We start from the raw sequence: 13,571 nt of genomic DNA, 5'->3' as shown, positions 1-13,571 counted from the left end.
CTCTCTTCTTCTCTTTGACATACTTCCCATCGAACTCATAAAAATGTATTTTTTGCATTGCAAGTCGCATGGCTTCACTAATGATGTCAGTGATGATTGATCCCTATATGTTTCTCTGCTGTTTCGTGCCAATCTTTTGCACTTTCAACTCGAGCTAGTCAACATGTTCCTGACGTCATCAGTCGTTTATTAAGAACCAGTTTTGTCAGAGCATGTGAAATTTTGTCCATCTCATCACTCAGAGAAGAAATGCTTTAAAATGCAAGCACGTTTTTTTTTTACCAGTTTCTGCCACACCTTCTGCTCTCTCCCTCCTGATTGCCAGCTGTTCCTCCTCTGCCATCCCTATACTGCTGTTCTCTTAGGTGGTGATCCAACTTAGGAGCCTGCCAGCTGCTGCAGAAGGCTACGTGGGCAGAGCAGTTGCAGACTCTGCTTGTTTATATATGAATACATGAAGACTATTCAGTTGTAGAGCTTTCACAATTTCTTTGGGTTTTAACCAAGAACAAACATGTGCCTGCCTGCACCATATTGCAGGTCGTAGGCTGTAGTGGGCTTTTTTAGGCCCTGCTTCTCGGAGCGAGCTTTGGTGCTGTGACCAGCTCTGCAGCGGAAAGCTGTGGTCAACTGTGTTTTAAGTCAGCCATTGCTCAACGGAGTGGACGGTGTGCCTGGGAGTAAGCCTTTGCAGAATTTAACCTTCTCTGTTAAATCCCCTCCAGCGTACCAGTTGCAGCCTTGATTTGTGTAAGGTTACATACAGTGTGCTACAGTACTTTTACCACATATACCATGCTAACTAAAGCTACTGAAGAAGAAACCTCTGTATTACATCCAGAACTCATGCTCAAGCTGGTTCAATTAAAAAAAAAAAAAAATTAGTGTTGGAGAGGATAATAACATCTCCTAGCCCACTTGTTCTGCTTCCAGTGTATTTTGTCTAGACTAGTTCCATTTTGGGGGCTTGGTCCTTCTTTGCAGAAATAAATAAATAAATACATAAAAATGTATTCCCTGGTGCTGCTTTTTCCTACAGCCAAGATCAAGTTCGGCACACAGCATACTCAGCAGCTAAAGAAAAAGTTGAGGTGTTTCAAATATATGATTCTGATTTTAGGAAGGAATAAAGAGGAGTAGGTAAATTCCTGGTAGAACAGGGAACAGAGAGAACTGGGAGAGGAAAAACAAAACATCCCCTTGATGTGATCATGTTTGAGCAAAACTCCTCTGGATGAATGGACATGCTTCAAATTTTCCATGGCGTGTCAATAGTCCTTTGAATTCTTTCAAAATTATATTGGACAAGCTGTCTTTTTCACGTTTGAAAAGGTAAATGTTTTTGCTGTTTCCGCTGTTCTTTGTTGTGCCATGTCTCTGCATGTAACAGCCCCTGAATTTTATCTGGTTGCTCCATATGTTGATGCAACATGCAAATAGAAATTCTTCAACAATCTCGTTTTCTTGAGAGATCGTTAGCATACAGGGGTCTTTGGATGTAGGCAATGTAGTGAGATTAAAAACCAAAATCAACAAAAAAACCCCAAACTAAGAACAGCCAAAACCCCACAACAAATGCGACTATAATCATGAGTTGAAAATGGCACACAGTTTAATTTGCTCAGTTCTGTTTTTATCATTAGCTAAGGCAATTGAGACTACTTTTCAGGCATAAAATGCCTGGTGCAGAAAAACTTAGCTTTTATTCCTACTTACTGTGTCAGACAGGATTAATTTGGTTTTTCACCTGCATCACATTTGCATTACAGAGCTTTGATGCACATACTTCAGTTAAGAGCTGGCGCTGCCATTTTGTAAGGTTTCCTTTTCCTGATACAATATTTACATAGGTAGCAGAAATCACAATACCAGAAAGGTTGTGTTTTAACAGTGGCTGCTGTCGGAGTATCTGCGTGTTTGAGAAGATAAGTTCATAAAGGAGATTGTTGACTTTCCCATTTCAAATTGTTTGTTTCTTCCCTAGTACCCAGTGATGAGGGGTCAGGATCTTTCAGCTGCCACTGGTTACAGTACTCAGAGATCATCCATTCTACCTCTCTACGAAGTAAGTGACCCTGTTCACATAGTGGTACTTAGCCAAAATAAAGTACAAAGAAACATCCTAAATGTGCCACAGACTGTGCTAACTTTGGGCAGCTCCCTATCTTTGCTCTCAAGAGGTAACAGATTACTCCATCCTGGAAATAACATTAAAAAGGAATTAATCTAAATACATGGAAATACTTTCATGTGTTTGCTTGTATGATACATCTAAAAATGTTGTTTTCTTGAATTAATGTGAGTTCACAACATGCAGCCTCTGTAGTATAGTGAAGTTGCTGAGGTTCTGCTTGACTCAAAGGGTACATCTGGGCAGATGTGGTTATAGGATCCAGACTTATTTTAATTCAATTTTTCCATGTAATGCATTATTATCTTTTTATTATCTTTTTTTTTTCCTTCCCCCTAGAATACTTTCCAGGAGCTACAAGTGGTAAGGCGAAATCTAAACTTATTCAGAACCCAAATGATGGATTTGGAATTGGCTATGTTACGTCAACAGACAACAGTTTATCAGCACATGACAGAAGAAGAAAGGTAAAATGATCTTTTAAAAAAACAAAGAGAAAATACTCTGGCACTTAGGAAGTGTGTTGCTGCCCCCGAAATCGGAGCAAGAAATCTATTAGTTTCAATTAGAACAGGGTTGAAGCTGAGTTTTTGCCAAAAACTTGTTTACTCCCTTCCTTATACTTCTTCATTCTAGAGTTTTTTCTCTTTTGTTTCTTCTAATCCCTATTTTTCATTAATCAGTGATTTTTTTCTTTATCCTTTCTCCAAAGTGATTTTACAGCTGTAGATTTTAAGGACTTTTATCATAGGGTACTTGAACATAGGATATTGGGGGGGGGAACCCTAAAGATTTTTAGATTCCCCCCCACCACCCCATCTTTGTAGATGTAAATAAAGAATGAACATTGTAGCATTCAGATGCTTTTCCAACTTACAGTGGCCACTCGGCAGGCTACAGATGGCATTCATATTCCGGCTCTGTGTGTTTCGGCTCACCATGAGTTGCAGCAGCAAGCTGATCTGGAACAATTTTCAAAACTGTATATATATATATATATATATATTTTTTTTTTTTTTTTTTTTTTTACTTTAGTTGAATCAGCTCTTGACTAATCACTTTAAAAGTAAACATGTTTGAAATCAGTTGCCCTTCTTAGACAATGGTGTCCTGGCCAAAATGTAGCTGCGACTGCTTGGGAACCTAGAACCACGCAGGAGAAGTAATATGCGATTACCGCGTTGCTCTGTGATTCTTGTTGTTAATGGTTTTGAACTGGATTTGATTAGACATATGTGTAAATGACAGTTTCTTCTGCTTGCGCATATTTAAGCATTTCATTTAAAGTTAAAATTTTTGGAGAAAGTTCTGTGATACACTATGTTGTTTACTTTTCTTCATGAAGTGATACATATTTTCTATAAATGGAGAAGGAGTTTTGTTCCACCTAGGCGTTCAGCTAATTTTTCCACGAAGGAGGAATTCTCTGTGTTCCACTTTGAATTCCCTTGTATGAAGTCCTTTACTCATGGGACTATCCTGCTCAGTTCCCGCTTTGTGGTGTGCACCTGAGTGCAGTGACTGCCCTTGTTCTTTTTGTGATGGACTTGGTATAGATATGAAGCTGATCAGCTACAGAGCTTGAGAAAGTCTGTCCGCATGGAGCTACAGGAGTTAGAGATGCAGCTAGAAGAACGCCTACTTGCTTTGGAAGACCAGCTGAGAAGTCTGCACATGTCTTCACCTTACAGACCTCAGACACATGTAGTAAGTATTACTTTTGCAACAACATTATATATTTTCTCAGTACAATGGTAATAACTCATAACTGTTAAAACTCTTAAAGTGGAATGGTATCTGGGGAATCTAATGATGTTGTGTGTATTATCAAGGGCCATATTTCATTATTTTCAGGCAGTGTTTTGACTTGGGGAAAAGTTGTGTGAATAGAAGGACTTTCTTGGTGTTAATATGTATCAATACATATCTTCTGGGGTTTTAGGTCTGAGATTTTAGACCTCTTCTGTCAGTGCTTTCTTCTTTTTCCTCGTCATGACCCTGAATTCTCACAGTTTGGTAGGTAGTGCTCATGTCTAAAATCCTTGGGGGATGGTGATGGTCTTTCTGGAGTTTCCCTACACTAATTTTCTTACTTGTGAAATGAGGGCAGAGAGACAAGAAATGCACGGTGTTTCTCTCCCAAGAAATGGGGTGTGCTTCCCCTCTCCATGGAACCAAAACCCAGGAAAATCCAGTTGTTTTTTCCTCCATTGCCTTTTGTAGCTCCTTCAGATGAACATGTGGCTCTCCGCCAAACAGTGGGAGAAGCTCTGCTCCTGCAAACACTCCCTAGAAGCACAAGGGGTGTGTGTGAAAGAAACACTTGCATATATTTATTGGTGGCATGGTGATATACTTTCTCTTCTTTTTCACTCAGTGGAAGACACTTCCTCTTTTTTCTGCTGCAGTTCTGTCATCAGCCAAACAAAAGAAGCACAGATGAAAAGTATCATATGTTCTTCCTGGGTCTCATTCCTCTTTCTTAGCCAATCCTCTTCTGTAGAAGCAACACAGGCATAGGCCACATCTTCCTCTGCAGTATTTTGTCATGGGAAAAAAATTGAAACTCAAGAACAGGAAAATATGGTATTACTGTGATCCCAAGCCAAACTTGCATTCTTTGAACCATATAAATACCTTTTTATTTGTAAATCCTTTTATAGAAGAGGGCCAGCTTTAAAAATGACTGAAATAAACTTTCTCCAACCAGCTTTGCTTCCTGTTTCCAAGGTTCTGCTTTTACAGAAAGTTGTCTGAGACATGGCATGTTTATATATTAGCTTCTGACAGCTATGAGAAAATCCTCAAAGCATTAATTTGACTTAATTTTTCAGGGTATGTATGGAAGCAGAAGTGCTGATAATCTATCATGCCCTTCTCCATTGAATGTCATTGAACCAGTAAGTAATTGTTGTGTGCTGTATTTTTTTTGCTAAGAAAAAGAACCAGGAAGGGATTTCTTAAAAAAAGGTTGCAGGAGATTCATTTGACACATAATCTTGGAAATAATTTATTCACTTGAGTAGTTATGTTGAGAACAGCTGCGTTTTCCCTTAAGCAAAGTTAACCATAGGTGTAAGTAGCTGTGAAGTCTTGTTTGTTTTTAAGAGGAATATGTAGAAGTGAGATGTTGTTTGCATTTAGTTGATACAATGACTACATGGTGAGTTTTCTAGGGAAAACTATTTCTTATTTTTCTGTGCATTTTACGCTACTGAAAACAAGTACTTCAAAGACTGCAGAAAGGAAAGAACAAACTTGAATTGTTTTAGCAAAGAAAAACAAAATCAAGCCTTTATGTGTGTCTCTGTCAATGGCTCTGGCAGGATGTGTCCGTATTGCAAAAGTCGGTGGCTTGGGGAACTGCCACAATTCATATTTATGTTGGCTTCCAAAAAAGCCCATTCCTTTTTATGATCCTCTTTGTTGCAGTCATAAAGGCAAAGCATATATTTATTTTATAGCTGTATTTGTTACATGGAGGGAATGAGTAAGTGAGTGAATAAATAACAAGAAAGCATAGTTGTGTCTGTATGTGACTTTTTATGTGCTTATTCAGGACTGTTTCTTTTCTGAATCCTTAGGTCTCTGAACTTATTCGAGAGCAGTCATTTCTGAAGTCTGAACTGGGTTTAGGACTGGGAGATCTTGGACTGGAAACTCTCCCAGCAGAGGGCACAGAGTCCGTATTCTCCCATGGAAACTCTGATTCCTCTTCAGTGTGCTCTGGTCACGCAGGTAGAAAAGCTGCTGTTGGATCCTCTGAACTAACAGGAAAGTCTAAGAGTCAAAGCAAGAAGTTATACCGAGCCTCTGTTGCATTAACACCAACTCCCCCAGTGAGAGCAGGCGCTGGACAGCAGGTGGAAGGCTCTGAGGATCCTGCAGACTCCAAGCCAGAGGTGGAGCACAAACTTGAAAAAGTCCCTCTCATGCCTTCAGTTGATGAAATCCACAAAACTGTGGAGCAGGAGGAACTTCAGCAAGTCATACGGGAGGTGAGGAGGGAGGGGCTGAGATCTAGGCTGTTTGAAAAATGTTTACTGAAGCCTAAAGACAGGCTATCTGTAACTCTTGGCCACTGGGGTTTTCTCTTCCCTCTCAAGCCAAGGCGCCATACTGTTACTGTACTATTTCTGAAGGCTCAGAGCTTGTCACTAGATGTTCAAGCCACAGTTGTATTCTAGTGCAAAGCAGTAGATGTTTTTTCAGTGATAGTGGTTAGCACGTAAATTAACAGCTAGTTGCTACTATAAGTCTGGGTGAGAAAGAATTTGCCATCTCTACTACTTGGTTAAGCAGCAGTATTGCAGATTCCCACGTGACGATTTCTCTGTCACGTTTGCTTGCTAAAATGCCAGGTCAGAGTTAATTTGATTGATGAAATACTGTTTCTGAAACAACTCCATAGTAAATGTTAAAAATACTTTTGCAGTCCCTCTACCCCAAACCACTAAGGACTGTAGAAGTGTAAGCGAAGCAAGCTGAAGTCAGATGAGAAGTTATTTCAGACTTGAAGACTGATGTTGGACCAATGCTGTTGGACTAGTTTTATTTGCAGTCAATAAATGTAAAGGGTCCCTGGTTATTTTTCCTGTGGGCCAGGTTAAAAACCAGGACTAAAACTGCATGTTATGTTTGCCAGTGGCATGACAGAAAGCCTTATGGCAAATAGTATAAATGGGAAAAGGAAGCAAAAGAAACTTCTTGTTATCAAAAGCAGCGTCTGTGAAAAAGTGGAGTGAGCTCTCTGCTGTGAATAGAGAAACGGGGACTGAGAACTTGCGGGTTTTATTCCCTCTCCTTCACTGGAGAGGGACTGCTTAGCCTTTAGCTGAGGGTCATTGGACCCTTAGCCTTTAACTCATCCCTTGAAGCTTTTGTATGGCTCTGCCATAAACCACTTGAAAGGCCAGGAGAGGTGTCATGCTCAGGAATGTACAACAGGCCAGACTGTAATGCTGCTGTACCATCCAGGTCTGCTTGCATTGAGGCTGTGAATAACTGGAACCAGCTTTGCCTTAGCTTTGTCTTTAACACAGATGAGAGTCAGGCTGCTTATCTCATGATAAAACAGGAGCTGTGATCCCAGAGGAGTCTTTTGCCACACCTTCACCCCTCTTCTCTCAGTGCAGAAAGTGCAGAGTGTACTAGACCATAAGGTATCCTTTTACTCATCGTCTGACCACAAGACTGCTGTGTCTGTCTCTGCAAGGTGGAGATGTTTTCTTGGCTGACTCACTGTGGGCTTTGCTATGCGTAGGCATTTTACACTTGCACAGTGAGATTGTGAAGCAGTAGAGCATTACTAAGGAGTGTTCTTATAGAAGATGATGGCTGGAAGCAAGTGAAGAGACTTACTTTGTTTACTTTTGGGTAACTCCATAAATAACTAGAGCTGAGAGTGTGAAGAATAATGCATAGTCACAAGCATTAACCAGCAGTCAACTGCTGTTGTTAAAAGAGGATGAAGTTTGGCAGTGAGGTAAATGGAGACCAGCTTTCAGTAAGTAGCCTCAGGATGCTGAATAGTGCTTTGCCCCATCAGTATCCCCATTAGAGTCAGTGGGATGAGTTATGGAAAGTGGCATTATCCTGTGGAAGGAAGGGTACCGCAGTCAGCTTGTGGTGAGGTACCACCAGACCAATGACCTCGTCGTTACTGTGCTCTGCATGAGGAGCTGAACACTTTCTGGCCATCACTGATCTTTGCAGTGGAGCTGGTGATGCTACACCTTTACACCTCTACTTTGAAAGAAAAGGAATGAATGAGACAGGGGGGCAAGCATTCATTTTTTAAACGTCTTCCTCCTCCCGCCACTCTCCTGCTGCCATCTTCTCTAACGTTGCTAGAGTAAAGTTAGAAGGAGTCTTGGGAGAGGCCTTGATTTGGAGATGTCATAAAATACTCCCAGACATCCCAAATTCTCTCTCTTTCTGGTCCATTTTTTTTCCTTTCATGCCTTTTTAAAGGGGTTCCTTGCCTAATGCTCAGAGAAGACTTGCACATTAGGTATGTATGATGCCTTGCACTTTGCTGCTGATTCTGAAGTGAAGCCAGGATATTGCATTTGTATCTAGCCCTTCTGTAAAAACCTGCGTGTCAGAGGAGTGGTGTCATGGTGGAGGGTTGCTAAAGGGGAAACTGAGAGGAAAGAAAGCACTGTAATTCAAATGTACTGTAAAAGCAGCAGAGACAATAAAGGGAGCTGGAGTCAAAGTACAGAGTTATTTCAGTCAATATTTTTTCTGAGGTTAGCCTGTGTGAAAGTTCCTTTTTAACTTCATTAATTGATAGCAAATAAAGATGTGTACTCTTTGCAAAGAGATTGTTCTTTGAGTTGTGTGGCACTGAAGACATTGTAATGCTGAAAGAATCCACACTGAACTGAGAGGTTACTATTCAAAGATGAGTAGTCAGCAAATGACTGAGCTTGACTCACTTCATAAATGTTTGAGCACACAGAGAGATTGTCCCTCAGTTTAACTTCATTGGCAGCCTGTTTTGAATCGGCTCAGATTCTCAGCATGAGAAGTTTTGCAGGTCAGAGTGAAGATGCATTGGCTCAAAGCACCTGCTAGTTTTCACAGAGCCAGAATATGCTATTAAATACTGGTCAGGAAAATCTTTTGTATTTCATAAGAGCTAAAACAGAGCATAAATTGAAATGTGTCTTCCTTAAGTAGCCCTCCTGTTAGCAAAGGAATTCCAGTTTCATTGTCAAAAGAAAGAAATCTGCTAGGATGCATTCTTGATGTATGCACTCACAAATGTTAAACCCTTGCTTATTCCTCCCATTCTCTGTAGATGTGTGACCTTGTGTTGGGGAAAGAAAAGTCAGGCAGTGTTTCAGAATATGCCTGGGTGGGTTGTAATGCATGTGAGCTTTGACCTGTAACTATTTGCTGGCATTAAAGAAACCCGTGGTGTTAACTTTTAGCGTTAATGGACTAACTCCCACGGAAAAGCATTCAACAACGTGAAATGTTAAAAAGCCAAACACTGGCCCTCTTGTTTTGATGAAAATACAGCCTGACCTCCACTGGAGTATCACATGAAGCACTTATTGCTCGACTCGTAGGTCACAGTGTCACTATGAGTGCCACCAGGCCCTCTCACTCTGCTCTTCTGCAGCTTAAAAGATGTGATAGTTTAAAAAGCTTCTGCTTAAGAACAATGCAGGTTTTGTTTTTGCTAACAGTTCTCCATTGTAAATGACATTTAAGGAAGTTATACTTCAAGGAAATGTATGATTTTCCTGTCAACATCTGTTTTAAGAGGGGGTGATGGGTCTTTATGGGACAGAGAGATGGTCTGATAGACAATCTTCCTTTTTCTGTTTTCCATTCAAATTCATGTTAGCTCAGCATCAATCCAGAATGTCCGTTGTTGTTCATACTTCCCTTGTGCAGGCATTGGCTTCCTCATCTTACTATCTTGAGCATAAAAACTCGCCAGCTGCTGCTGTGAAGAAGTGGCACAAGAAGAAAACAGAGTAGAAAATAATTCTTTTAATTATAGAAAACGTATCTCAGATCAGGAGCGTGAGGACTGTGAAAAGCCTCATGCCCATTTGCCATCCATAGGTGAAGAACACCTATCTCCAGAATTGCCACTGTGGCTCATTTCATTCTCAATTAGTTCATTATTTAGCAGCAACATAAAATTACAGTAATGGTAATTCTTTCATAGGAAGAAGGATCACTGGTTTACTGTAGTAAAACTATGAATGTGGTACTGTGTTATTAATGCAATATTGAATATTAGTGTTGTACCAAGGTAGTATATGTACCATAAATGAGTGGGGTTCTCTCCTCTTTCAAATGATCAATTTTTCATTCAGCTGCTAAAAATACTGGTGGAGTGTTCATTGACTGCTTTCTCTCTTTTGTACGGAGGAAGCCTTGGCAGCAGGCTGTGCCTTCTGCAGAGCAAATGGAAGGTGCACCTTGCCCTAAATAATTCGTAATGAAAAAGGCAAACACTGGCCATTTTCGTGACACATGCATGGGACTGAATCACTGCAAGAATCGATGCTGCGCTTGCCACGCAGGAATGACCTTGATGAGTCTGGAAAGGAGGGAGGAAGCAGTGGCAGTGAAAAGAAGCAGCAGAGGGTGGCCTTGTTGTTGTCCGGGCAGGAGGGTGAGAAGCAGAGGGCTCAATTGATCCACAAAGGTCAAGCCAGGAGTTGTTGGAAGAGCTGAGAATAGAACAGGAGCCGCTTCCCTTCCAGTCTTCACTTTGCCACAAGACTGTCTGTCATACTGGGCCCTTTACTTGCTAATTTGGGAAACTTCTATCAGTTTTCTTTGGAAAGTGAGGTTTGCTTTTGTCTGTCCATCGAGAGAAGGGCACAGAATGACTGTTTTGTAGCATACTCACAGACCCACCCTGTGTGATACTGGAGAAGAAAAGCAGAGAGAGCAGCATGGGCCTCTCTTATGACAGGGGCCTGCCAGACAGCCGGGGTGCTGTGTGGCAGGTTTCCCTGTGCCTGCATTTCTAAATTCCAAAGCCCTTACTGCATTGACAGTGGCCCTAAAACTTTGTACATCTGTGTGTGCATCGGCATAGACATCCTCAGGACTTGTGGCAGTTGGTAAACCAGGTCTTGTTACACGCTGGCTTTTCTTTTGTCAGTTAATCAGCAAGCAATCCAACTGGAAACCTGTTTCCCAATAATATTATAGTCTCTGAATTTCTGCTTGATGCAAAGTAGTAATGAAATGGGGAACTTTGCCACTAATGGTTTAGGGATTGAATTGCTTGCCAATGAGAACAAGGGATAAATAACCTGTTGCTAATGCTGCTGCCACCGTTCTGACGTTGTTGCTTAATCCTTTTGACGCACCAGGAAAAGGGGAGACTTAGATGAAAAAGAAAACTGTATTGCTTAACTGGGCTGATGAGTGCTTCTGTGAGTGACCCCAGTGGCCGGGCTCTGGCTCTTACCGCCCTGCACTCTCTCACCATCGTTGTCCTCCCCTGTCCTTGGAACTGCATCTGACTTGTTAGTCCTTCCTGAAGACCATCCGAAAAATGAGTTGGTGCCAAAGATTTCTCGTACTTGCGAGCAGCCTGTATTATTTTTCTTTGCCATGCTCTGCTCCTTTCCAGCATGATGTGTTCTTGTAGAACTGTGTTTTGCCTCCTTTTCTCCTTTGTTTCCTCTGCTGTAGCCATCAGTGTTCTGCTCTTCCTTTGCTCTAGCCTCAGCCACGCTCAGGTGCCTGCTAGTAGTAACTCCTGTGTTTTATGTAAAACTTAATGGGTAAATGCTTTGTCACAATCCTGTGAAAAATAGTCTTTGCTGGCATAGATCATATCCCAGTGGTCAACTGATGATGTGAGCAACTGTTGAAGTTCTCTGTCTTTGCTGCTGAATGTATGTAATCAGGATTTGTCTCCTTTTGATTTATACGAAAACAGCAGCTCATGTTCATGGACTTGGACCTTTCCTACCGTGTAATCCATTTGTGAGGCAGACTGGTCCTGCCTTCCTTGTCAAGAGATGACAACTAATGTCAAAAAGTAGTGCATTTGGGGTGTTTTTGATGTATATATCCTGAAATGCTATTTTCAGAACTTTGCATAGTTGAAATGTGGTTTTTTTAATATAAAACCAGTTATCCTAAGTGTAAAACATAGATATATTTACCAGCTGGAAAAATAAAACTACTTTGGTTTGCATTTATACGATTTGCAAGAACTTTAAAATTACTTACAGTTATTTTTCCAAGAGAAACTCTCTTATGTTTTTCCATTTGCATTTTTTGAAAGTTGACTTTTTGGTGGTGTATGTTTTCATGTGTTGATAATGTCAAACATATCTGCAATATCATTTAGTTTTATCCATTGGTTATATAACTTACTGACCTTAAAACTTTGGCTAATCCCTTTCAGATCAAGGAATCTATTGTTGGTGAAATAAGACGAGAAATAGTAAGTGGATTGTTAGCAGCCGTATCGCCCCAAAGCAGATCTGCAACTGCAAAACAAGATACACAGCCATGAAACTGGTACTACAGGTAATCTTTGGGAATTTGCCAGACCCAGATTTTATTTTTTTTATCACATGAAATACCATTGTTAACATAAACCTTGCTTTGTTTGCATTTTCCCCTTGAAACATAAGTGATCAAAATTGAAGTTCATTAAATATAGAGAATACTAATAATCCTGGATAGCTTTGGAAGATCAGCTGGTTTATAGTTTGACCCATTCTACTGTCAGCTTTCATGCAGTGGTCCTTGATTTTTGGTTTCAGTGTGCTCTGTGATGATGTCACATGTGAATGCATCATGCGAGAGGGTTGCTGTAGTTTGCCTGCCTTAGATATGAATGTTATCAAAATAAGTACTTAAGCATAACAAGCAGATTTCTGGAAATCTAATTTAGATATTCGTCTTGCTTTTTCTTTTCCGTAAGGTTGGATGTAGTCCGAAATGCTGTGCGATTCTGCTTTGGGCAGCATACACTGGCGAAAGTGTCAAGTTATTTTTGCTTCAGGAGATGTTAAAGCTGCTGAGATAGGCTACTGTATTCGACGCTTGGTTCTATGATGTGTACCTTTCCTTGAGTTCATCTGTAAAGACTTAGACACTTTAACTAGTTCATTACTTTCCTTAAAGCATCAACAAAACTGTGGCTCTCTGAAAGGTTTTGTATTTATTTGTATGTCCCTGTTGTAAATTTTTATGTAGCTAATTTCTTTGTCTAATGATACATCATGAAACTTGAAGATTTCCAGACGTAACCAATTTATAAATAACACACATGCATTCAGCCTAGCTTTTTTAAAAAAAAAAAAAAACCACAACAAAAATCCCCCCCAAAACACTGACCTCTATGAGGTATTTATTGTGCAATAACTGATCCACTTTAAGAGCTTGAAACAACCAATAATGGTTTCCACTGCTGTTACTTAGTGCCACTTCAAAAGAAGGAAACAAGCCTGTTGTAAAAATTGCTGTTAATTCTTGGGGCGGTTACTATTGGCAGAGTGGTAATAGTGAGGTTACTTAAAACTACTTAAAGTTCTGACACTGAAAGCCTTATCTTTGTGTAGAAGACAACTTTTAACTAATTGTATTTGCTTCCTTACTGTTTGCCCATCCCTCTATAGAAAAGTGCCTTATTTTAAGCACTGTTTTTTGTCTTTGTGTTGACTGTTCTCAGTCATACCAAGAGAAGTTCTCTTCTGCCTCATATTAACCAAGATGCAATGAAAGTACTAATCTTCTGAAAGCAATTAGGATGTGCAACTTGGAATGGATGAATGACCTTGCTTGTATTATGGGGAAAATGGCAAAAATCTCTTTTCCTTCCCCATCCCTCATTGAGTGTATTTTCAGTTAGCCTGGTGAACATGCATTTGTTCCAATGGAGCAAATTGGAAGTCGTTGGAGGTTTTATGTGGTCAAATAGACATTTAGT

The 13,571-nt window shown here is 40.3% G+C and overlaps 1 protein-coding gene across 1 annotated transcript in view; it reads left to right on the top strand.

Moving 5' to 3' along the window:
- The window catches only part of SSFA2 (sperm specific antigen 2), a 35,608-nt gene extending 22,636 nt beyond the window's left edge, over positions 1-12,972 (top strand). The window contains exons 10-16 of the mRNA XM_010565789.1: positions 1,985-2,065; positions 2,471-2,598; positions 3,688-3,838; positions 4,966-5,031; positions 5,716-6,129; positions 12,039-12,163; positions 12,564-12,972. Of these exons, the coding sequence (XP_010564091.1) occupies positions 1,985-2,065; positions 2,471-2,598; positions 3,688-3,838; positions 4,966-5,031; positions 5,716-6,129; positions 12,039-12,149 (951 nt within the window). The 3' untranslated portion in view covers positions 12,150-12,163; positions 12,564-12,972. The remainder of the gene's footprint in view (positions 1-1,984; positions 2,066-2,470; positions 2,599-3,687; positions 3,839-4,965; positions 5,032-5,715; positions 6,130-12,038; positions 12,164-12,563) is intronic.
- Positions 12,973-13,571: the final 599 nt, after the last annotated feature.

The sequence above is a fragment of the Haliaeetus leucocephalus genome, unplaced genomic scaffold, assembly GCF_000737465.1.
Source record: "Haliaeetus leucocephalus isolate CR32 unplaced genomic scaffold, Haliaeetus_leucocephalus-4.0 Scaffold1, whole genome shotgun sequence".
NCBI lineage: Eukaryota > Metazoa > Chordata > Aves > Accipitriformes > Accipitridae > Haliaeetus > Haliaeetus leucocephalus.
The sequence above is the reverse complement of the archived record's forward strand: the minus strand, read 5'-3'. Positions and strand labels throughout refer to the sequence as shown.